This window comes from Pholis gunnellus (genome assembly GCF_910591455.1).
Source record: "Pholis gunnellus genome assembly, chromosome: 19".
In the NCBI taxonomy this organism is placed as follows: Eukaryota; Metazoa; Chordata; class Actinopteri; order Perciformes; family Pholidae; genus Pholis; species Pholis gunnellus.
This window is the reverse complement of record NC_136546.1, coordinates 17,191,972-17,214,317: the sequence shown is the minus strand read 5'-3', so window position 1 is coordinate 17,214,317 and position 22,346 is coordinate 17,191,972. Positions and strand designations below refer to the sequence as shown.

The 22,346-nt window shown below is 42.9% G+C and overlaps 1 protein-coding gene across 1 annotated transcript in view; it reads right to left on the bottom strand.

Annotated features, from left to right (window-relative positions):
- Positions 1 to 22,346, bottom strand: part of LOC306710996 (MAM domain-containing glycosylphosphatidylinositol anchor protein 2) — a gene marked incomplete at its 3' end in the record, with an annotated part of 152,364 nt that overhangs the window by 87,489 nt on the left and 42,529 nt on the right. The window contains exons 2-3 of the mRNA XM_079179762.1: positions 12,897 to 13,036; positions 4,683 to 4,857 (exon numbers count right to left, since the gene is read on the bottom strand). Coding sequence (XP_079035888.1) covers positions 4,683 to 4,857; positions 12,897 to 13,036 — 315 coding nt within the window. The remainder of the gene's footprint in view (positions 1 to 4,682; positions 4,858 to 12,896; positions 13,037 to 22,346) is intronic.

Below are 22,346 nucleotides of genomic sequence, written 5' to 3'. Positions count from 1 at the left end.
GCCAGTAATGACGGGATAAAGGGGTTAACGTTAACCACATCAGCCACAGTCAACACTCAATTTTCATCACCATGTTCCGTGTTTCTTGTTTCTGTGACCCAGTGTTTCTCCAAAACCCTCTGTCCTCCCTTGCTCTGCACACACATTTACTCAGGCTCCTTGCAGCAGGGCGGCGCGAATTGGACACCTGATGAGATAGGAAGCGCCAGTTATACTGACCGACTGGATAAAAGAAAGCCAGCATGGCCGCTAAACAAACACCATCAGCTGCTGTTTGGTCTCCGAGCTCCTCTATGAACTCCATCGATGGAAGGCAAACATGAAGCGGACACACTTCCCCAAGTCGGCCCCACACCGCATGCTGCTGCACAGCGTTGCACAGCTGAGGAGGCGTATATGCCAAGACAAGTTAAGCCTTTGACATGTGTGTGTGACTCAGGACCTCACTGGTGGAGAGTGTGTTCATGCATAAGCATGTGCTTGAGCCCATTGGGCAGCCTCTATTTTTGTTTTTCTCTCGCACGCATGAGCAGACAAAGAGATGGACACACACATTCACACGTCTCGAATCTAGATGAACGCTGCCGTTGCCAAAATATGATTCAAGCTCAGACTGGAGCCCGTGCTCTGCCAAACACACACAAAACACACAGTATCCTCATTAAAATTCTCTGGCTTCTGCAATGGCAGTGTGGAGTAAGTCCTGCCACAGATAACACAGAGAAAGCAGGCTATTGTCTTTTTCTAATCCTTCTTTTGAGGGAATGTAGTGAGAAATATCAGGGAGGAGTGAGGATGTGTGTGAAAGCTTCGGTAAACTGATATCTACAGTTCAGTGGGTTATGTCTCACAATACAAAATATGCATCACCTGATTCTTACTATTTCACAGCCACTGACAAACTGGCAGACCACATTAATATCATCTGCACAACATTAGCATACGGACAAACATTCCTGTAAACTCCGGAAGACTTGGCAGCATTTTTGCTTTCTCCTTTTCTTTTACTTTTTTCCGCAATGCATCTCTGTGTTCTCAATTTATTCTGTTTTTTCTGTTAAAGTGAGTTTTAAAGTGGTCCTTTATCACAACCTGTACAGTAAATGCTGACCTGGACTGAGCAGGTTTAAGGCAAAGCAATTTGTTCTCCATTTGTCCGTCAGGTGAAATCATTCTGCTTCGCTCTCTACGAGTTAATTTGACAACCTCTGTGTTTGGCCACAAATAATCGACTTAAAGGTTATATTGTTTATCAGTAGGAAGTGGAGTTATTCATTCAGCAGATTACTGTTATAGGGTTTGCAACCAATGACATTTTTTGTATTAAATAGTTTGAATAAATTCAATATTAACTCTAAAAAAGGTCAACAGAGGCCTCGCTGTGTTGGAATTGCTTGTTTAGACCAACAAACAATATAAAACACAAAATCTAAATTGTTGATCAATGCTTTATTGATTTACAAATGGATTAATTAACTTCCATTTCAGCACCATTTTAATATATTAATATCAGTAGGGTGTATTTTGAAAACTGGTGATTACTAGAATGAGACATTAGCAGAGTAAATTCATTAACAACATGCTGTAAATAGCAATATTTCATGCCCCTGGACTTGGGTGGCCAGTTACTTCTGGAACATTTCCTCCTGGCCTCCTCCTCTCCAAATCTCTTTTAGGTTTATTGTGCTGGCGATAGTCAATGGACACTCTGAGCCTGCCATAAGCTGGCCCTGCAGAACTCTTAAGCCCTCCTCAATCAGTCACTCGATGACACATTAGATGCTCCTGCAAAATTAATGGAGCTGAAATTAAATGAAAACATTGAAAAGACCCCCCTGTAGGAAAAAGAAGTGAGCATCTTAAGCTTAAAATCGATCAGTGTAGGATGTTGGGCAAGGTTCTTTATTAACTTTGCAAAGGACTTTCCCGACAGACCTAAATGCAGACAAACACAGCTGACGTGTCAGCAGGTATAAAATGTGCTTAGATGGACTTCAGAGCTCTGTAAATATGTTAGCTTTGAGCTGGCTGTGTAACTAATACCAGCTCCTCCGGGCTGCAGAGGTCAGTTATTGCTGACTCTCAACTCAGCAGAAAACTTTTGTTGTCCGTCTAGATTTAGCCTCGTATTTCCGTCATTTCAATTCCCTGAAAGTGAGTCAAGCAGGTTTTCGGCTGCCTTTATGAAGAATGGAGTGTTCAGCACACTTTGATCTAATAAAAAAGGTGCATACGTGAATAAAAACTCTTGTGTATATTTTGAAAATTTAAAACAAAACCTTTGATTCCAAAAAGCAGAAGCAAACAAACGGTCTCCAAAGAAAACCAAGGATTCGACTGTAGAAAGATCATTCAGGTTATACGCCTCTTATTGTAAAACATGGGGCCCTGTGTCCGGTTATACAGAGTATGTTCCCTTTGCCGTAATGGTGCAGTCCATTAGAACTGCCCGTGTTGTTTCTTAGGCACAAACAGAGCAATGTGAACAAAGAAACACATGCAGGATGAATCTGAAAGAGACAGCAAACTCAATTCAAGGTGTTGTTGTTGGGAGGTCCAGCTCCAAAACACCAATTTTAATACTAATTAAAAACCGTAGCTGCAAACCACTAAAAATAGCATGTACTGCAGAGGCCCATCAATTAAATTCACCCCCGGGGGACAGCTATAACATTGCTCAGGAGGAATGATGTGTTCCGCTGGTTGTGCAACATAGCACAAAATGCTAGCTAATGAAGTACATTCATACTGTGTTCCAAGGCCAGATGCAAGGACATTATCAGGATAGCAACTTAAAACGCTACTGTGTGAAGAATGTCTGCTTAATAACCTTCATTTTATTCAATATATTCAATGTTTTCATCACTCCCCTTTTGTTGATGCATAGGACTTATAGCACCATAATATTAGCCTGTATTACAAATATATAATTGTTATATTGTTTTGTTCTCCTGTATGTACTTCTATATATCTTTACATATACACACTCCACACATCATGGCTGCTGGAGCAGCACGATTATCTGAATTTCTTTCACAAAATATTTGTGTTCTACGTTATTGTAATTGTTTTTAATGGCATCTATCCTATTTCTTCAACTTCTCATTTTTATCTTAATTTTGTTTGGTTTGAATCGTTATTTTTTCTGTTTCCTGTTTTGATAAATTCTTATTTTTCTTCACGATACCTCAAATATGAATTTGCATCGACAGTATGGAAAGGTTGAGCTCAAAATGAAGCTCGTTGAGGATCCGCGCTCTCCGATTCTCCTCTGTTCTGTCCCTGACGTGTTATCTGGCTTTCATTTCCACGTCTGCTGCTCCTCCGGCTCTCTTTAGTGCAGTCGAGGTGAAATGGTGCACGGAGAGAACGAGGACTCTGACTGTCAGCTCCTGAGATACGTTCGGCCCCAGCTCTGCTGCTCCACTGAGGCCTTCCACAAGCTTTCTATACTAGTTTAAATTCCACAACCTTTGCCCGTGTCAGTCCACACAAACAGATACAAGGATGTGGCTCACACACAGCGAGGAAAGAAAAAGACAGACGGGGAAAGAAAACATGGGCAGAGGAGAGAGGCCCATAACAGACAGAGAGGCCGGCGTTGCCACTCTGCGATGCTTCAAATGAACGCAGGCTTTACTAGAAACGAGTCACGGACTGGAAAGAGATCAAGTACATCTCATTTAGTGCGAATGCTCTGCTCCACCACCTCCTTCTTTCCTCTGTGCCTGAAAAGTAGATGTTTGGCAATGAATTAAGAGAGAGGTCATGGATTATATTAGACTTATATTAGATAAGACAAAGCATGTTTTTACTTTGCAGCGTGGCGTGAAAAACAAAGCAGTGATTGAGTGCTACCGAGGGAGCGGAGACTGAAGCAGAAGTGTAAATTTAAGGAGGCGGCTTACAGATCTTTCAAAAGGCACAAAACACTACATTTTAAATGTATCTCGGCAGAGTTTTTTTGAAGCTGAAACAGTAAGACTAGAGTTCCTCCCTTGATACATCTGATTACAACACAACTATATATTATTCACTGGATATAAACTCCCACTTCCCTCCATTTCTGAGGGTCCGGGCAGCGACTCCCTTGTCGCGCCACACTTTCGACAACTCACAAGGTGAAATCGGACGATCAATTCCCAGTCAATAAAAACAATAATAATTAATCACAGTTTCCTTTGATGAATGCTAATGAGCCTTTACCGTTTGTCGTACAGATACTCTAAAAATAGAGAGGTTGCACTTACAGTCGATGGCTTTGTTCAGGATGACAAAAGCATTTTAGCTTAATTGCCATTCTCAGGAGAGCGCCGGGGTCTCTTCGGAGGCTCTACCTCCGAATAATAAGTACATTTTCATTCAAAGCAAAAGTATGGAACGGTGTTATATTGGGCCGTAAGGTTTCATGTTGTTTCACACTGATCAGCACTAATAGTTCATTTCACATAATGATATATTTCCTAGCACTTTGAATTGATTTAATAGAGCATATACACACTGGTTACAGTTTAAAAATCTGACTGTGCTGGAAGCTGCAATATACTACGTTTTGCTACACATGCCTACTGACTTTGTCGCAATATCAGAACTGTGAATAGAAACCTTTTCAGGGTCATGTTTGTCCGGAATGTGTCCTAGTAGTGAATTAGGAAGTAGACAAAGTATATCATTGCACTTACAGTAGACGTCCACCCTGATGGACTTGATAGCCGGGGATCCGAGGCCGTTCTCAGCCTTGCAGTAGTAGCGACCTCCCTGGGTCCTCAGGATCTTTGAGATGTGCAACGTCTCGTTGAACACACTGGAGTCCTGGAAGCGGTCCGACACACTGCCTGCTGTCTTGGTCCATCGGATCTGTGAAGAACAAAGGCCGGGAATGACTTCAGGTCTGATTTAGAGTGAGGGGTCCAACGCAGCTTAGATATACAGGTTAAATCCAGATGGCACAAAGACAGTATTCAAATACTAGCCATGGGCACCGTTGGCACGGACTGATTAAATAAAAACATTGAAAGGGTGAAATCATCTTCACTCAAACAATAATTGTAAGTAAGTAATGGTAAAAGTAATGGTAAACGCAGCATCATATACATACAGCACTAATTTCATCAGTATTCCAGTGCACTTCACTTCTTTTTAAAATAAATATTGTTTTTATTTTATGTTCAGTGTCTTTTGATCGCTGTAGAAGCTCATTATGATTATGCCCTTTGAGCAATGGAAGGTGGATTTTAATGTGAAATGTCTTTTGCAGGAAGTGTTGGCTTCATTGGCAGTGGCTTATCACAGATGATAAAATCAACAAACTGGAAGCGACTGGAAATAAATAGTGAATTAAATCTGTGCTTTTATTTGTGAGAAGAGACTCGGAGCAACTCCCACAGTCAAGAGAGCAGGTAAGCGTGTTGAGTTTGCATTAACAGCAAACAACATCGACAACCATAGTTGGAGAAATATTTACTGCGCCGGACTAAGAAATAGTCCACCACATAAGCCTTCATGAAATGTGTTTTTTAAGTGAGCTTTAGAGGTGTTGGTAGGTGGATTTTGTTACCTTTGGCGAGAGTCAGGGTAGCTATTTCCAGCTTATTATTATTATCTAACATATACGAGAGTGATATCACATCAAACCCTCAGCAAGAAAGTTATTAAGCGTTTTTGTCCGGAGCGGATCAGAAAACAGGCTTCTTATAGAAACATAATGAGATATATAAGAAAGGAAATTGGAACGAAAGGAATTTCCAATATGAGCCTGTTCCAAGTAATGGTTTGTTTGTCTCTGTAGTTGAGATGAATAAAAGCCACCATTTAAGAATTTGCAGAAGATTTAAATGAAGTTATTGCTTTTGTTTTATTTTCTTGTGTTGTTGACTAGATTCTGTAATTAACAAAATGCACAGACGCCTGTTTAAAAGATGTTCTTCTGTGAAATGCCGTCGTACAAAGGAGGACTCGAGAGCTAAAAATCTTCCTCTAACCTCCGTTTTTCCTCCATTCCACACAAGGCGACACCAGCGTGGTATTCTCAGCATGAGTACCTTTCACTAGCTGATGAGACCCAGTTAGCCCATGGCATTGAGGTGTAATGAAAGGTGAAACAGTGTCACTCTCCTACACGAGGTTGTAATTGACTCTCCATCATCTCCATCTCCTGTCCTCATTAAAGCATACAGCATGAACAGGTACTGCGACAACTCTGGCCTGGAGGCCACACAGCTAGAACTACGGAGCATAAAGCTCCGTTCAATCCCTCATCCTCAGTAAGCCACAGATGGACTGGCTTTGCCTGCAGAACCTTTCATATCTCTGCCGAGGCAGGGCGGGAGGAATTAGAATCCAATATCTCCACACTGTATAGCGATAGCATCATTTTGGATACTGATAACATCCCATTTTTACAGAGATAGCATCAGATGGAACAGGGATATCGCTACATGGAGGGATGAAGATAGGGTGCTATCTTGGGAGATTGCCGCTGTGCCGCTGGTGCCGTGGGGTTTTAACCATGGCGACTCCAGCCCGAGGATACGACAGCTTGAAGTTTGGTCATTTTCCTAACAGACAACAGAAAGGAAATGAAAGGACGGTTGGCCCAAAACCTGATAACGGTGTCATATTCCAAACGCTGTTTTTTTTTTGTGTGTGCGTGCGTGCGCTCAGGGCTACAGGATGACAAGGAGAGGAATTCACATGCAGCAAAAGTTTATCAGAGGAGTTTCAGATTCTCTGTCTTGCTTGGGGTGTTTACTGTTCAGAGTGGCAGAAATAAATGAGCTACCCTGAAACTCAAAGACTGTGTGTGTGTGTGTGCTGTAGTTCTCCCTTTCATCGACCTCTCTCGCTGACTGAGCTTCTGTGCCATCCATTTATACTGCCTTTAAGTGGATATATTGTCATTAAAAATAAATGCCTGTAAATGAATACACTTCACTGAAAAGGCTTCACTTGGCCTGTTTCAAATGCATTAAGAGACACTCCATGAAAAAGCCCAAACTCAGCAATTGATCGATGCTAAAGCCCCACTGTTAGGAAACCTGGAGCCCTATTATAACAGTTAGGGACATCATGAGTTCAGCAAAACCAGCCCCAAAGTTAAATAAGTTATGACGATAAATTAGATGGAGCAAAGTCTTTGAATTCTGTGTCACTCTCCCCCCGGTGCTCTCTGGATCCCCTCATGTAAATACAAAGCAAGCTAGTTTATGGCGACCTCAGCAGAATTCAGTATTCTCCCAGCTTATACCACCAGTTATTTCCTTTGCCTTTTGTGTAAAGAGCTTTTGAGTTTGAGGAAAGCGCAGTATCAATAAGTGCATTGTTGGAGCGACGCTAAGAAGTGGGTATTCAAACTACGCTTCATATTTTCAAAAGGAAAGTGCTGCTGTTTGTTTTCACGAGGGCAGCAGACCACATTATTGGTGAGCTTTAAACTCCCCCTGTACCCTGGAGCTATTTTCATTCCTCCACTCCTTTGACTTTTCTCTTCTGAGCACTTCTGCTCACAGGGGGAGTCCTGAAGTATGCCTGGCGAGAACAGTTTGACCCTCTTCACTCTCCTCAGTGCAATGCAAATACTCTTGATCTGAGAGGAGCTGGTGGATTTGAGCAATATGATAATTGCTGCTCCTAGCCCGCTGACTGCCTTGCTGAGTTCCTTTTGACTGTTTGTGCCTCTCCTTTGTCAATCCTCAGCTGAAACTAATAAGGTGCTCTTTAGTATACACTGGGGAATGAGTCAAACTGCTCAAAGATGTAGCACCCAGCCACTGTTTTATAGAAGTAATATATTATTCCTGTCGGCCCCTTGCAACTGTGTGCATATATTATGACCATGAAATGTAAATGGGGTCTGGTATTCATGTTCACCTCGCATAGTTTAGAAAAAAAGGAAGTTGTGCATATTTAGCATATTCTATTAAAAAAAAATACATGACACCACTTAGTTCCACAGGGGAACAGCAGAGTCTACGCAGTAATAACGTCATTCCCTCTTAAATTAGACATCCCAATAGAAGATCAACATTTGCTTACAAGGAAAGCAGAAGCTCGTCTCGATCAGTATCCAACTGAAAATCCCAGCAGTGTTTGAGACCACACATGCTGCGATGTCACGGCAAGAGCTAATTAAAATGCGCCCAGTGTCTGTTGTTATGCAGGGATCATATGCTGGAGCACGCGTCTTCGGTGAATCTCCCATAATGCCTGCTGTGACGTTTCCCTCTCCCTAACAACAGACCGGTTTGTAATTGCTTGCCATCTTTTGTTTTCCGGCGCTGATGGCGGACTGTGCCGCTCAGTGGTGAAGCCAAGTGTGGCTGAGCATGACAATCAAGCGATCAGTGGAAGCAACAGGGGGTCCAAATCACAAGTTGTGAGTGCAAAGACTCTACAGGTCTAAATTAGAAAGTACTGTACCTTGTAAAAATACAAAACTGGATGACAATATGAAACAAACTACAATGGTCTTTGATATCAATATTTGCTTTGGTGTTGAACTACTAATGGTATGTTTGAGTGCTGCAGTTAGACAACCGAGTGCAAATGACTGCGGGTGCATTGGACAGGGTGTAGTTCAAGGGGAAGCTCTGATACGGTGCCCCCCCCCCCCCCCCCCCCCCCCACGATACTGCAGTTTGCATGGCAAAGAATTGAAAGCACCATCTGCTAAAGACACCGGCACTGTAGGCTAACTGTCATGGGAGCATCCAAAACAGATCACATACTCCAATTGGTCTGTGCAAAGCGAAATGTCCCAGGGCCCGAGGTCAGCGTATTTGTAACCGCTGACCCGTGGCGCTGCGAGTTGAATCTGGCCGGCCAATAATTGAAACAAAAAAAAAGAAAAAGGTGTTTGCAGTGTGGTGTTGCTGGCTATTGGAGGGAGCCTGGTACTCAAACAAAGTAGTGTGGACATAATGGATGGAGGCCAGGGCAGGGGAGCGAGGGGGGCAGATGGCTTCATCATCATGGGACTCTTTGATGTCTGTCCACGGCATCAAAGACAATGAAAGAAGCTGGAGGACGGTAACCATGAAACTATGAACAGATGAAGCTGTAGACTGTATACGTGGTGTTCTGATACAGAGACAAAGAGAGTGCGATAGAGATAAAGACATACCGTCAGGAGAGAGTTTATCTTTATACGTATATTCAATGGAGGGCTGAGGGGCAGAGTGTTATATTTATTTGCAGTATTGATGAGTCATTAGTTGTCTGATTAATTGTTTAATCCTTACATCTATTAAATGTCAAGAAAAACAGTGAAACATCCTCATTACGTTTCAAGAAACCTCAGGGGACATCTTCAAATTGCATTGATTCAATTTCTATTGATGTAAAACAGAGAAAAACGGCAGATCACATTTGAGAAGCCGTATTCAGCTAAAAGCTCGGCAATCCTGCTCTGTGAGTGACTCGGATATCAGAATTGCAGTAGATTAACTTCATGTCCATCGACCAATTGATTAATCGCTTAATCGTTACAGCACTAGATGGAGGGAGACGGTAGAGAAACAGACGGGACATGTTAGTGTTTTATAGATGTGGAATTTGGAATCGAATACGATTTTTTCAAATGTTTTGCGTGTATATAAAGTATATTTGATTGTGTCTGTACATTTTCCCCCTAATCAATTAATCCTTTAATGTCAAATATGTCCAAGAAAGTGAAAAATGCTCATCACGAGTGACCCGCTCAACATCCACATGTTAGCATTTAGCTCACAGCCACTATAGATGCTTCTTGTCTTGCTGTTTGATAAACAGTTCATTGATTACCAATACTGTTGTGGATTAATTCTCTGTTGATGTACTTCTTTTTTTCAGAAACACACAGAAGGAAGCGACAGATCAAGAGCATGGACTTGATCTGTGTGAGTGTGAGCAGGAAAAGCACCGGCCACAACTACGATTTTCTGTCTTATTCTTCTCCTCGGAGAGTCAAGTTCCACAAATCCTTCCAGTGACCTCTGCACCAGACATCTATGCCAATTTAACTTCATTGCCCCCTGAGCCTGCCAGATGCCAGCAGTCCCAGTCTTCCTGCACAGCCTTCAGTAACACCTTGAAATGCCAAACCCACGAGGCACAGCGGAAAAAAGGCACATATTATACGGTGTGCTGGTGACTGACAGGAACATATATTTATTTGACAATTAAATGGGAAGGCAGACAAGTGTTGAGTGTGTGCGTGTGCCATTGTGTGTGAGGTTTGGATGCATGTATGCTTTTATTATTAGAAAGCCTCTGTTTCTTTTTTTTCCTCCCGAGGTGAGTGGGCAGATGTGCACGGGGCTGACAGCGAGGCCCACTGTGAGGAAGCTGCTGCTGCCTGGTTGGACACAATCCAGAGACTCCATCAGCGGGAAGGCCTGAGGGGCGTCTATGTAATTTAAGAAGTGTGCATATTGATAGACACGCGAAGAATTAAACAGTGGCGAAATTGCCAAGTGTGGCCCCATTTACTCTGCGGTTGGTCCTTTGTGGTGCTGATGTCGTACTTGGCACAACACCCCTCCGTCTATGTATCATCATGGGAGCTTTTGCAGTATCTCAAAGTCAGGGAAAGAGACGGAAAACTGGACAGTAATGATGGAGAAAGCCATTTTCTGATTTACTAATGCAGAACTAATTGAAGCCACTCACAGTGATCGAGCAGTGTGACTTGGCCCCCTGTGATATCGCGGTGCAGATGGAGAGAGTGGTTTAAGTGATTGTTGGTATGGAAGTAAGAAAACAGATTTGAAAATGATTTCACAGACCAGAGAAACTACTTTCCCATTAATCTGAGGCGTCTCCAGGGGGGGGGGGGGGGTTCTAGGGCCCAGAATCTTTTACTGTTCATCACGCGTGGCATTTCCTCTACTCAGCCCAGATCACGGCCGCGTAGGAACAAATGTGTTTTGAACAGTGTGGTCAGAGCGAAGCGCTGACGGAGTGCTAAGCACAGCCCAAAATGTATGTATGAGCTAATTCATATTCATTCTTATAGTTTTATGCCAAATGCAAAAGATGGAGGACAATCATGTGTCTTTTTTTCAGAGGAACAAAAGTGTCTGTAACATCTTAGCTAATAAGAATGATCGGTGACATACGAGATCTTTGAAAATCGGAAACTAAAATGTGCACAGTATGATACAAGTCCTGCTTTGAGGGAGTTTACGAGTAAAAACATCTTGCAAACATTTAGCTTTATCAAGGCCTATGTGTCTGTACATACACTATGTGTATGTTCATGCATGCACATGACTTACAACAAGAAATAGAGAGACACACACACACACAATTGTTTATACAGTCTGACAAAAAAGTCCCTGCCAAAGGCAAAACCAAACATGTGCCCGTGTCATTAATCAAGACAGGACGCAGGAAAAGTGCACTACAGTATAACCTTTGCAAAGAGCACTGATTACTTCCCCCCCCCCCCCACATATGCTCTCGAAAGATGAGGAAACTCAACTCAATTAAATGTGGAACTTTGGGGCAAAGAAAGACTCTGAACATGGTCTGAGAATTAATATTTAACTCGAATGAAAAGACGAGCCGTTATTAACTCGCCAGTGTGTTTCCGATGAGGTCGCAAAAGCCCTCGTGTTCTTCAACCAGCATCACAAAAACCAGCCGTGGGTCCACCGCCAACCCCAGATAACCTCGCCTGCTTTCCGAAACTACTCAGTATGAGTGTGCGCCTCCCCCGGTCCCATGCCACTACCAGAGGGGGGGAAAAGCTGACACATCCCATAGTCCGGGGAGACACACAGCCGAGACCTGCTGTGCCAGGGGAACTGTGCGAGTCTCATAATGACTCTGTTTCAAAGGAGATCCTTCCTCTCCTGCCACAGCCGTGCAGGGCTTTTGATCTCCCAACCTTCCCCCCCCTCCCCTCCTCTCCCCTTCCCCTCGCTCTGCTCTGGTTTTCAGAAAGTCTAATTAAGAGGAAAAGACAGAGAAGATGAGTGCGAAGTTGTCCCCCCCCCCCCCCCCCCCCCGACGAGTAGGGGAGCTGAACGGTGTGCCTGAACGTCTCGCTAATTTAAGAGGCCTCACCTTTTCAAGTGGAGTATGAAAATCAACACGCTCTTCCGCTTCGGCATCCAGAGGGGGGGAGTGTACAAACAAAAGGCCCCGTCCATCGATCAAAAGGGGAATTATAGTAATTAATGTAAATGAGCTCAGTTCGGGTCTGGAGATAGCGCTGAATACCGGCTACATTCTTTGTTATCGAGCAAATAGGAAACAACATTCGATAAATGTTCGAAAGGTTAGCGTGTGCAAATCCTGTCCAGATTAATGCGAGAACAAAATGTGATGGTCGGGTCATTTGTGGCAGAGCTGACATTTATACCTGCGTTAGTTGGTATTTAGTCGAAGCGAGTAGATGAAATCTTGTTTCTGCTTTTGTCTTACTTTTCTGAACATATTTTTTTTCATGCACTTACTTCTAAGGAAAGGAAATAACTAAAAGAACAAATCAACGGCCCATTTTCTTTGGAACAAGGTGGAAGAGTTTTTTAATTAGTTCAGATCTCAACAGTAAATAAAAGAACTCTCAGATGTCGAGGACCCGTGTGCATTCACATGACCGAGCGTCTTTTCACCGTGGCCTGCTTTCACTCGTTAGCCTTTTTGTTTTGGCAGATGTTCCGACTGTTTTGTTGCTGCATTATAATTAGACTTGGAAGCTTTCATTACCAACATGCAGGTGCACAATGCACCCCCAAACCATCAATAATTAAAGGATTGAACTCTACTTGGGGTGCCACTCAATGGTTCTAATACAGAATGAAAAAAGAAAGCTGATGAAGGTGAGCGAGGGGAGGAGAAACGGACAGACATGGCTACAAAATGAGCTGTCTTGTCCCACGAGTCCCTCGTGCTGGCAGTGAGCTCCTCACCTGTGGTCGAGGATGCCCCGTCACCAGACAGGTGAGCTCCAGGGTCTCTCCCTCTCGGATGGTGTAGACCCTCTCCGTGTGCCTCTCCTCTTCGACATTACAGGCGTGCCCTGAGTGTATGATGCGGACGGTCGGAGGCGCTGTGGAGGGGAAAAGAACAAAGTGTGTTAGCATTCTGATCACCTCTGAAGGAATGAGCGGTTTAGCGCAACAGATTGTGTATTGATTGTGTATTGATTAAGAGGTCGTCTCACTCGGGGAAAAGAAAAAAGTCTTCAAAGTGTTGTGGCCACGTTTGTACAGCAAAACAACAAACCAGAGATGTTTGCACACGAAAAAATAGAAAAAGAATTGCCGTTTTTTTTTGTTTTATAGCATTCAGTTTGGTTTAGCTTTTCAAATATTGCTAGAACGTCAAACACAAAGTCGAGGGAAGCTACTTGTGGGGAAATGGTTCACTGCCTGCTTAGTTTTTATTTGAAGTAAGTTGTGAGAGTAGCACTTTCACAGACACGCACTGATAGGGCTCGTGCTGCGGAGTGTGTTGTCAAACATGTTTTAAAAATGGTGTTCTATTTCTCTTTTTTAATCCTCAGCGAGTCCTACATCCGTCAAGTGTGATCAGTTGGACTGAGTTCCCGCTACACGTTCAAAGCCATTAGATCGCTGCGCCGCTCACACAACTTACTGTCATGTAATCGAAAGTCGTTAAGTCGTTTTTACATTTCTGACTAATGTTGCACTTTTAACGATACTTATGTATCGTTATGTATCACAAAACCCTGCCAATAGAAAAAGTACTGCTACCTAAAGGGTGACAGTGTTTTATTAAGAGCCATACGTATGAGTTGTTTCTTCTTTTAATATGTACTAACACAGATGAAACACTTTTACTGTATTTATCTCTGTACGTAACGTGGTATCTTATTCAAAGAAAAATAACACAAAGTAAAGATTTTAAATCAATATTTGACCCTGTGACCCTCTGCGATACTTGCAGACCTTCTCTGGAGCACCTTGGCCTCAGCATCTTAATTACAGTTTGGAGGAAACAGATTCAGTAGTTGTGACAAAAGCAGTAACCAATCAGTATCACTCCACTCTGATGCAAAGTGACAATCACTTTGCATCTTAACCAAATTACCCCGTGTAATCAGAAATGATTCAAATGCAGTGTCAAGTTGATGACCAACTGTGAACGATTGATGGTTGGCTGCAAAAACAACTCATTTCTCTCATTCCTCATCCTCCCCACTATGGGGAGTTTTCAGGACGAATTTACAACTCAGTCTAATTACACGCCAGAAGGGTTTCATTACAAAACCGTACACGTGTACATGAAGAACATGCTCTCAAATGAATCAGCCATGACTCAAAAAACTTGATCATCTTTTAGCTAAATGTCTTAACGTGACTTTAATATCATTTTAATGATAAGATTTCAATATCAACATATCAAAAACTGTCATGAGAACATCTGGAGAGTAGGTGTCTGTATTTAAATAAGTGACTCTTTTATTTTGTCACTTAGCACATTTATTTGAGCACATCATTTCCTTGTGTAATACAATTAAGAATATCAAAATGCCAGAATCTGTGATATAGACAATAGCAGCTCAGTATTCAGCAGCACAAGATCAGGGCAGAAGGACTCTAAACCCACAGCTGTAGTTACTGCACTGGTGTTTCTCTCTCTATTAGCTGACCCTTGAGGAACTGTAAGGACATTGCAATCCCTCCACAGCCCAACATGCAGCGGGGCACAAGTGGTGGGGGTTAAACAGAACGGAGAAACGAGGCATTTTAGGTAAAGCGCCCCCCCCCCCCCCCCCCCCCCCCAAAAAAAAAGAGTTCCAATGAGCTGTGAGAGCGCAGTCGCATGTAACCGACCCCTGACGATATTAGCATCTGTTAAGCATTTATTCCTCTTCAACTTACATGATTAGTGAAGAGGTTTGGGATGAGATGATTTAGAGAGCGGATACGGGATATGATTAGGAGGAGGACTACAAATTGGTGGAAAAGAAAAAAAAGAAAAAATTCAAGCTGAAATCACATGGAGTTACTGACTGCTGTGTGCCTTTTCATGTTGGAGGAGCAGCTTCCTGTGTGGGCCTCTCTCTCAGCAGACTCAGCCCCAGCAGCAGACTCAGTTCTACCTCTATCCAGGCTGCGATGCTAATGAGCGTGGCGACGCTCCTCCCTACCGCTGCATTGGGAGTCTCAGCCAGAGCGTGTCCTTAGCCACGCGCTAACCACCCATCCCTCCCCCGTTACCAACCGCGCGCCGTTTGTCTCACTCAGCTTATTGCCCCGCCGTGCTCGCCGCGCTGCCCGTCTGCACGCTACACAGATTGATGAACACCGATACGAAATGCTAACTGGCTACTCATAAAGCCGCGTTGGACCGCTCCTGCTCTCTCACCCCCTCCTTGTCTTCCTCGCTTCCATTCAGAGATGGAATACACTGGTGGTGAACTCCATAGGGGCGGATAAGGGCTTGAGAAATAGGCTCAGTGTAAGGGAGCTTCACGCAAGGCTGCCACTTGAAACAAAAAAAGGGCTCGGAAACAAGGCCCCAGGGCACGCACCGAACAAAGTACTAATGCCATTTACTCCAATGAGCCAGTATCTCCGCAGCACACCCTCTGCCCTGGAGGAAAGTAGGGAAACACCCGTAATTAATGATCTTTAACTGCTATAGCAGCGACTGCCGTGGCCGCACACGCATAAACACACACTTGTTCTTTAAGCAGACAACAGTAAGCTCACAGGGACGAAAGCAAATAACACTCTCTTTAAGCATACGTAATGAGCGCCATAATGTTATCGGAGAGTCGCACATATCCTAGTAGAGCTAAGACCTCGGCTCACTTGGCCCAAAGCATGAGCCACAATCGCTGTCATTACTACATCATTTTCTGTTGGTTCAGTTTTCATGAAAGCCACTTGATACTGGCAGTAACTACTCATGGTGTTTTCAGAAAAGACATCTAAGGATGGATAATGAGACATTAATGCACTGGGACTTTGGGGTAGAACAAAGGGAGATGTCAACGCGCTGACAGGTTTGAGATAAAAGATGTCCTGGTGGAGGAGATATGGGTGATAGACAAAGCTTTGAATGTGCCAGAGCAGGCCCGACACAGCGGACCATGGCCCTCAGTATCTGAACTACATCACATGCTAGCTGATTATGGGGATCAGGATTCTGTCTTATTCGCTGGAAACGTTATGGTGTGACGGTGTAATGTCTTCTAAATGTCTGTTTGTGGGTCAATAAGAACGTACTAACACACACACACACACTGACAGAGTCATTCATCGATTAGCTGTATTTGTGCTGCGTGAATTTTTGAAGTACATTTGTCTAATTGTCAGTCAAAATATTAAGTAACATTTCAGTGAAATATAGGGACTTTGTTTTAGACAATGCATCCTGAATATCGTAAGTTTACATCACAGGCTCATTGGGACACATAACACTTCCTAATGCCAGTGGAATATAGCTCATCATGAGTTTACCCGGCTACTTTCAAGACCTCTTTAAAGGCCTACATATTACATCTTATTTCAAGAACTCTTACCAAGCCAATTATCACTTGTTGCATTGGCAGCATTTTTACATATTACAAGCGAAAACACCTCCTATTCATTCAAATGGCCTCTTTTTTCCAATGCAACATATTTTTTACTCCACATAAAAGAGATACGACGCTCTAGACTGGGTTTCAAATGATTTCTCAGTGGCGGAAGGGCATTCAGATCTTTTACATACACGAAAGTAGAAATACTCCACAAACTGCTACAAGCGAACATCCTGCAATTATACTTAATAGGTACCACGTGGAGTTTTCTCGAAAGCAAACAAAGGTTATGTTTACATTCATTTGAAATTGTCCATCGTTAACATCAATGTTTGCTTGCTGGCATTGCTCTTCTATTCTACGCTTCTTGGCGCTTTTCGCTCACCGACGTTCAATCAACAATATGACACGCTGTAAAACGCACTGACACAATACAAACAAAACCCACACTTCAACACGTTGCTCTATATCTCCACAGGGTGCCTCTAAGCAAACGCACAGAAGTATAACCAGCTTAATGTGCTTAAAAGTAGGAGTGAAACTCCCAGCAGTCCGCTAAAACATCTGTTTGGATAGTCACAGACATCCTTCAACACTCCATTAAGAGCTACAAGTAAATGTTTAAGGACAATTAATCGATAACAAACTTTTCTAAAGAACCTTCTTCTACTCATCATACCCCTCCGGAGCAAAACAACGTGTTAAATGAGTGAGTGGTCATGTGTGTTGGGAAGCAAAGCAAAGGTAAGGGAGCGAATTTCTGCACATTTGGATGTTAATTAGACACTTTCTTTTAGATCTTGTTTTTTTTTTTCTTCGTTTTTTCCTGCCGGTTGGGGAATTGGCATTGGCATACGAGGCACATCTGCCACTCACACTGATGTGAGAAGTGCAACACAGTGCGGGGGGAAAATCAATGCCAAATATTGAGTGGATCCTCACAGTCAAACTAATGCAGAGTTATTCTGAAATCACTTGTTTGTTTGCTCTACAAGCACTTGTGATTAAACAGCGTTGTTGCAAATGTCGAGCAAATGTTGCCACAAACCTGTGGGTTAAGTTATGACATTTGCATAAATGTGCATTTCAGGCTGTAGCGTCACCCCCCCCCCCCCCCCCCTGCACCCCTCCCACCCAACCATCTGCAGGCACACACACACACACGTTTCCTGATAACTATACAGTTTTTGTTTTAGGGGGAAAAAAAGGAAGCAGAAGAGCTGCAGGCTAGGAGCTGGAGTCTCAGATGTGCCTCTCTTTTTCATTTTGTTATCTAATTTCCATAACAGTGACATCATTCGCCCCCTCTGCAGAAACACACAACGGGGAGAGAAAAGGTGCCTCTGCACATATAGTTGTGCATTTTAGATTGTTACTTTAGTGCTCTCTCTTCATCTCCAGTCTGCATATATGTGTGTGTGTGTGTGTGTGTGTGTGTGTGTGTGTGTGTGTGTGTGTTTGTGTGGGCATTGTGCGTGTTGAATGTGCAGCTCCCACTGGAGTGACTAGCCTTCCTTGGCCTCAGTTGGGGGAAATTGAGACAGCTTTATCCACTACCGCCAATGGAGATTAAATTGGATTTGGCTAAAAGCAGCCTTGTCGCCACGGTTCTGGAGTGCCCGAGTGGCAGAGGAGGTTCTTGGCATTAGTAGTGTCTCTAAATTTGACAAACAAATGAATGTGAAAAAAAAAAAATGCCAACAGCTGGGGCTCGTTGTCGCTGTGGGCTTAATGTCCTCAGACCAACCCCTCAGGACCACTAACCATTGCCTGCTAGTTTTCTGGCTCCGTAATCACCTTCTCAGAACGGGAGAGCCAGATAGAGAGCAACAGAAGGAGAAAAAGACATGCAATATGCATACCGTTACAATTTTAAAAATAATTGTTTTTGTTATCGCACCAAACTCATTATCGATTCTGCAGCAGGAGCGCTGCAAATAAACTTCTGGTATAAAGGGACTGGGGGGAAAAGTTAATTTCAGCTGTACGATAAAGCCGCACAATGCCAACATAAAAACGCTTAGAGATAACACTAAAACAAGCTTCATTGAGCTGCTTAAATAAGGACAACACGGCCATGTTAGATATTGCAAAAAAAATGATGAGTTTTGAAAAAAATGTTGGTCTAACTGGTCACCCATTGTTAATAAACGCCACTGTCACACACAAGCTCTCCTTTTTTGATGAGCGATAATTAACACACGTTTAAGCACATTTCGGTTTCAGGCACAAGACGCGACATTTTCATACACATCACGGCTTAAATCAAAGAATTATAACTCACTAAGACTTCTTCTCTGTTCATATTCAGAGCGTACGTACGGAAACGTAATGTTAACAGCAGCCAGAGCGCAGAGGAAGCAGGAAGCTAATTGACTCAGTAATGTCAGTTAGCAATACCTGAAGTGTGCTAACATTAGCCGCCGCAAGCTGCTAATGAATTTAACTTTTTATTTGTAAGAAGAATATTACGTTATTTCTTTATCTTCAAATCAGCAATATTTGTATTTTTGGCCACCTTGAGGCCGTGGAACACGTTTTAAACACACCATTGTAATATTAGGATGTAGTTAGTAGTTATTAACTCTCCTTTAAGCTCTGTTTTGGTCTCCACCAACTCCTTAAGGGATACGTATGTCTGGCTTTATAGCAGCTAAATGCTCTATGTTCACCAGCTGGTTGACAACGTTATCTTTTTGTTGTTTGATGCTGAAGACAAGACAAGCAGCTCATAAAACCAAATCCCGATTCATTACGAGTGACTCCTTTCACATTACATATAATTTGATCCATAGCTTATGTAAAAGTATTGATTTGTGCAGCTGTAAGAAAGGAGCATAGTGCACGACCCAACCAACATGTACTCTTACGTTGTGTCTTTCCTCTAGTAAATCTATAGAGAACATATAGCAGAGATGCATCATTACAGATGCTGATATCAGATATCAGATATCAGTCTGATACCGACTCAAATAGCTGGATCGGCGGCCAGTGACTACGGGCCAATCTGTCATCTGATAACATTATTTTAATAAATAACAATTCAAACGTTAATATCTATGTTTTTATTTGTTACTTTCTGTTTTACAAAGTTAAGACAGCAATGTTTAAGTCAAGCCTGATGTTGCCTATCTCATAAAAGAATGATTGAGCTTATTATCTAAACACTGGTATCGGATACTCGGTATTGGCTCAGGTATCGTTATCTGTATCGGGACTGGAGAAGTCAGCTCGGTGCATCCGTGTCATATAGTAGGCGTTAGAGAGCTGTGATATTTTCTTCCCCCCTTTTTGTACCCCAGCTGAGCAGACCCACTTCTACTAAATCAGTATTTTATGGTTGAAAAGAGTATTGGCTGTGTCTTCTCGGGTGATGAAGAGCACAAGCATTGGTTATATCAGTGTGAGTGGATGCTGCAACCTTGAGATTTCGTAAACATGGTCCATTGCCAAAGTTCTCACACGATAAATGAATTGTTATGCTTTCCCCATTCCTTACACTTTGGACAGCGTAAGCTCACACTACACCCAGCCCATCCTACTGTATAATTGAGAAGCAACTCATCCGCGGGGTCATCCATGTGTGGAAGAGCTAGAAATGGTGTGCAAGCAGCACATGCATACTATGACATCAGGGGTTGTCAGAGCGTATTGATTACACACTGTAATGCACTCGCATGCACTCCTCGGCCCACACTGTTATTGTAAATGAGAGCCTGTGTATATCCGGCTTCGCACTATCAGCACAGATGATCTATCGCACCGTGTGTACTGTGGTGGGCTGAAAAATAAACACACACGCACACACACACACACACACACACTTTCGTACGAGACTGCAGCATCACAGAAAAACACAACACGTCTGTCCAGCACAGCAGAAAAGAGAGACGGTCAATAGTACAATCAAGAGAGACACCAGGTGGTCTTTGTGTGACACAAAGGGACAAACTGAAGCCTACTGTAAATTGGGTAGTTGAGATAGCTCATTAACACAGCAGTGCAGCTTGTTTGTCCGATCACTGGACGGACACGGGACACTGTAAGAGCACAAAACAAACCGGAAACAGCTGTGGTGCTCAGAGGGGCTATTTATAGGAAACAGACATGCACACACAATCATACAAACACATACTCCTGCACACACACACACACACACACACACACACACACACACACACACACACACACACTGTTAGTCTAAAAGTAGGCCAGTGTGAAACTGCCGAAGCCCTGCTGAGACGGAGAGAGAGGAGAGATGACTGTGGTGGGTGAAGGTGGGGGAGATTTAGAGGACAGATTCATCTTTGCTCCCACATTACGGCGCTCTACAGCAGGGGGTTATGGAGCTTGACTGCATACAGCTGCATCCATTATGTTCATGCAAGCTTTATGTCATGCAAACCGTCTTGAGGAAATTACACAAACGAGCCCCGGTTTCATCTGATGTATCGCTTGGTTCCGCACCAGACCAGACGCGCGAAGGTAACGGCGCAGACTATCAGATGCACTGTGGCGTCTGGCTCGCCAGCAGTGCTGTGACGGTGCCGTCTCTGTCCATGGTGCTGAAGCATACAGCGGTTGCCATGCAGGGAGAGTAGAATGCAAAAAAAGATCAGCTGCTGCTGCCTACACACAATGCAGGCATCACGCCAACAAGAACCACACAGGCATACATTACTTGAAGTAACACTGAAGGCTTATTGTACCTCAGCAAATGCCTACAAGTAAGGCAGTGCATTAAATCCACCATCTTGGTTTCACTGTTCCTGGGTTCCTTCAAATGCTACACCAGGACTTTGAGCTTGTAACCTTTTTTAAGATTTAATACCCAACACTAACAGGAATTAACAGGAAACTAATCAGTAAGAAATTTGATAACCAGGCCGTTTCCAGCTTCTAAGTTTGAATATTTGGTGTTTCTCTTGATCTTCTTGAACTTTTACGCAGACAAAACAAGCAATTTGGCAGTTTTTACACTTTTTTCTTACATTCTGAATACTAAATAATGCATTTACTATGAGAGAAATGTATTTGATTTTATTGAGTAATAGTTATGGGTATAGCCACCTGTCATTCACCTACTTATCATTTATGTACAGTCATCATCAGATAAGGTTTGCTGGCATGCATACTGTACGACTTCTCAGCACTGCAAGGAAGCAAAAAAGGGTTTGAAACACTATTTCTCCAAGACTAGAAAGAAATAATAATGATTTTATAGAATATTATTCAGTTCAACCACCAGCACTGCCAAAAAAGAGAAGGATAATGTGTGCCTCCTGTGAAAATGGTGTGTATTAGCATTAATCCTTGTGCTTTTGCACCATAATATCATGGAGTAAATCTTCCAATATTTCAACAGTATAATTTAAAACATTCTCTGGCTTGAACTAGCATCATATTTTCAGAGCTTTGTACATCAAAGATAATACAACCGACAGCAGCTACAAAGAGTTACAGGAAAAAATATCTGCAAAGTTTGCCTTAAAGTGTGTCGTAAAAGCAGGGAAGAGCAGGGAATGTAAAGTCTGCTGAATGGGAAAATGCATATTTACCTCTGGAATGGGCAGAGATGTCAGGTGCCGTTAGCACTTTTTTGCTACTGCAAGTGATGAGCGCTGCAACATAAAAATGCTCCAGTGGAAACTGAAAAGCTTGAGCAGTCCTAAAGCCTCTGTACTCTAATCTGATCTAATGCTTATGTCAATTTAAGGCGCAGACATGTGTTATAAGCCCGTTAAACTGACCGTGACCAGAGATCATTGAACATGTCCTCGCCAGTGCAGGTTTATGAGGAATAAACCTGCAGGCCTTTACGAGTACATGCTGCTAAATTTAGAACCTCATTAAAAGAAAGACC